Source organism: Cyprinodon variegatus, unplaced genomic scaffold, assembly GCF_000732505.1.
Source record: "Cyprinodon variegatus isolate N-32 unplaced genomic scaffold, C_variegatus-1.0 Scaffold554, whole genome shotgun sequence".
Lineage (NCBI taxonomy): Eukaryota > Metazoa > Chordata > Actinopteri > Cyprinodontiformes > Cyprinodontidae > Cyprinodon > Cyprinodon variegatus.
The window spans coordinates 583003-586652 of NW_015151007.1; the positions used below are offsets into that span (position 1 = coordinate 583003).

The window sequence follows — 3650 nt, forward strand, 5'->3', positions numbered from 1 at the left end:
TTTGATGCTGCTGCTAAAAGATTTCCTGATTAGTCAAACCGATGCTAAAGTAGAACTTCACATGATGCTCCACATTCCTCATTTTACGGAAGAAAGTGATTCTTGTAGGAGTTGTAATAAAATACGACTTTAATCTTGTAATTTTATTACTTTATTCTCATATTGTTACGACTTTATTCTTGTTCTGTAACGACTCTATTCTCGTAATGTTACCACTTTATTCTCATAATTTTTTTGACATTCTTGTGACTTATTTCTCATATTACTTTTTTTTCGTACTATTACGACTTTAATCTCATAATTTTTATGACATTCTTGTGACTTATTTTTCATAATACTATTTATTCTTGTAATATTACGACTTTAATCTTATAATTTCATTACTTTATTCTTGTAAAGTTACGACTTTATTCTCGTAATTTTTTGACATTCTTGTGACTTATTTCTCATAATATTACTTTATTCTCGTAATATTACGACTTTAATCTCATAATTGTACTACTTTATTCTCTTAATGTTACGACTTTATTCTCAAAATGTAAAAAAAAACAATCTCTAGCCTGGCCCACATGCTGCGTTGTACATAACGGGTTCCGCGTGTTTGCGCGGGACTGCTTCCGGTTGATCGTAAAATCGTATGTTTGAAAAAGAAGCTCTAGACGGAGAAAAAGCTACAGAATCGGAGAACGCAAGTTTAAACAAAAGTTGCTGAAAAACAAGGAAATCGGGAGACATGGCTGCAGCCTCTTGATGGTAAAGATGACAAAGGATTATATATATATATATATATATCTATATATATATATATCTATATATATATATAGATATATATATATATATGTGTATATATAGTGTCATGGGTATTTGTTGATGCCATTAAACGTATTTCAAAGAGCATTAAATTAGAATTACCCGACCCAGCTAACCAAACCCGTTCTCCTCTGTTCCAGTTCACAGCTGAGAACCCAGCAGACGGTCTTTCCCTGAACCACAGCGGACTGAGCCAGAACCACTGCGGACTGGGCCAGAACCAGTACCCCTCCAACAGCCAGGGGCCCCTGGATCTGCAGGAACCCGGGGACCAGCAGCAGCAGCAGCTCAACAACCAGAACCAGAACTACAGCGGCGACGGCCGGCAGCACGTTCCCAACATCATCCTCACAGGTACCGGCCCAACAGAACCGCTCCTTTCATCCATTCGCCAGTAGTTTGGTCTGAAGACCTGATCTGTGTTCTGTGGTACCGCCCCGCCCCAGGGGACTCTCCCACAGGCCTGTCCAAGGAGATCGCCAGCGCTCTGTCCCACGTGCCGGGCTTCGAGATGGACCCGTTCTCTCTGGACGAGCAGCTCCGGATGGACCCGCTGTCCCTGGACATGCTGGAGGGGGACCTGATGCTGGCCGACCCGGCCGTGGAGGACTCGTTCCGGTCCGACCGGCTCAAGTGAACGGTGCCGCCCCTCCCCCCTCCTACCCCACCCACCCAGAGCTGAGGTCAAAGGTCGGAGGTCAAGATGGATTCTGATTCCTGTCAGCGCCTCAGCGTGGTGCCGGAGCGCCTCCGACCCCAACCAGCAGCGCTTCGAGGAGCTTTCTTATGCATGCAGTCGGCTCTGGGCGCCGACCCGGCCCGACCCGACCCGGCCCATCAGCCACTTTAACAGGAACTCAGCCATGGAGTCCAACGGGGTTCTGACTGCGACGCCTCAGCAGATCACCGGGTTCCTGCAGTTCTAAGTGCCATTTCAGAACCCGCCTAGAGCAGGTTCTGCCTGACAAACTGGTTCTGTTTCCCCCTCCAGAACAGGCCCGGCAGCAGCCCAGGAAGTCCGCAGGCCGGTTCTCCTCTCTTACTGCTCTGCTGAAAACTAGGTCACCCGCTGATCCAGACGGATCAGAACCTTCGATTCAAACAGAGACCCGGCTTTCTGCCCCGCCTGACGTTATTAGAACCCGGCAGCCCGACCAGAACACGCAGTCTGGGCTCGGCTTCGGTCTTTACTGAGAACAGGAAGTTAATCAGGAGCTTTTATTTTGAAAATGTTAGAAAAACTGATCTACAGTCCTGTGGTTCTGAACCAGGTGAGGCTCGGCCCACTAACAGTTGATCCTCCAGAACTCTCTGGTTGGTTTTACACCCTTTTTTGTTCTGAGAGGAGAATGGGGCGGTCCGGTTCTGCTTCAGGGTCCAGTTCCCTCACCTCAGAACCAAACGGCTGAAAGGATGGAAACTGACTGCGGTCCAAACGTCTGAGGCGTAGCGTTACCGGACCGCCCTGAACCCGGTTCTACTGAACCTTTCAGAAAGCCTGCAGAACCGGCGATCCAAACCGCAGTCTGGATCGGGTTCACCCGGGACCGTCTGGGTCAGAAACATATCGATGCCGATACTTATCGCCTTACTTTAGGAGAAACCGGGTCACAGAAATCTAGTTTGGATCAACTAGAATCTAGATCTTGTTCAACCAGACTAGAACCTCACCGGTTCTGTGAGGTCCACTTTAGATCCAAGCCCACATTCCCCCGGACCGCGTCCAGAACCCTGGTGCTGGTCGGCTGCAGCGACGAGCCGTTAGCTGCGGTGGTACCGTGTCCCGGAACCAGGAAGATTCTGGTCCGTTTCATCCGAACCCGACACGAATCCTCCTGGTTCCGACAGAACCAGCGGTCCATCGGACTTTTGCACTTTGAAAGAAAAAAAACTTAAAATTATTTAGAAATATTGAGATTATATTTTTGTTGAGATTTCAGCCAATCGGAGGCCTCCTCTGGTTACAGGGCACTTTCCCTTAGCCCCGCCCACTCACTGTGATTGGCCACGCCCCTCTGCTTGCTGCTGCGCCACTTCTTCAGCCATATTGTTTCTGTAACATGTAAATACGTTTGTTTTATGGGGTTCCGATCCGATAAAAAGTTACGTTCCTCCTCCCTGACCGGTCCTGACGGCTCCGGTTCCTGATTCAGCTGGGAAAGGTTCCGATCCGATCCTGAAGTTCAGACGTACTCTGACCCGTTCATGATTCACTAGAACCCCTCTGGTTTCAATTTACCGTCCATTTCCTCTGATCCAATCTGGGTCTGAACTTTACATACACCTTGACCAATATTGGACCGGTCTTTGGAGCAGAACTAGTAGAGCTTCTTTAAACGGGTCGGATTCCTGCATCTGGTCCATAGATTCCCCACAGGGATGAGCTGATTGGGTTTGGACCTGGTGGTTCCGTGGTTGGTCATTAAGGTCCGGACTAATTCGCATTCATCCGGGTTACCGTTTGGGTTTCTTCCACACTAGAACCCGTTTCTGGTTTTGGTTCTAACATGAAACCAGCTCACCCAGATGATCCGAATGGTTCTGGAAGTGGAACCAGTCAGTGGTTCTGATGCGTGTGTACAGCTCTGAGTGCTGCCCCCTGCAGACCAGAGCTGATGGAACCCGAACCAAAAGCTCAGACCATTAAAGTCTCTGATCCGGTCCGTTTGGACTTGCCTCTGCGGTTCTTCTCAGTCTACAGATTCCTTCTCTCTGTTGGTGAATCAGAACCGTCCGTTTAAAGAGGAATTGGTTTCATTCTCTTAAAGGAAAAGTTCGGTCAGCGAGAAATAATCAATGGATCATTAATTATCCCTAAAACAAATACGTTTGCGGTGATT

General features: G+C 48.0%; 1 protein-coding gene across 2 annotated transcripts in view; it reads left to right on the forward strand.

Moving 5' to 3' along the window:
* Nucleotides 1–3644, forward strand: part of crtc2 (CREB regulated transcription coactivator 2) — a 40285-nt gene extending 36641 nt beyond the window's left edge. For both annotated transcript variants that reach the window (XM_015391667.1, XM_015391668.1), the window contains 2 exons: nucleotides 951–1164; nucleotides 1257–3644. In XM_015391667.1, the coding sequence (XP_015247153.1) occupies nucleotides 951–1164; nucleotides 1257–1447 (405 nt within the window). In that variant the 3' untranslated portion in view covers nucleotides 1448–3644. The remainder of the gene's footprint in view (nucleotides 1–950; nucleotides 1165–1256) is intronic.
* The last annotated feature ends 6 nt before the right edge of the window (nucleotides 3645–3650 follow it).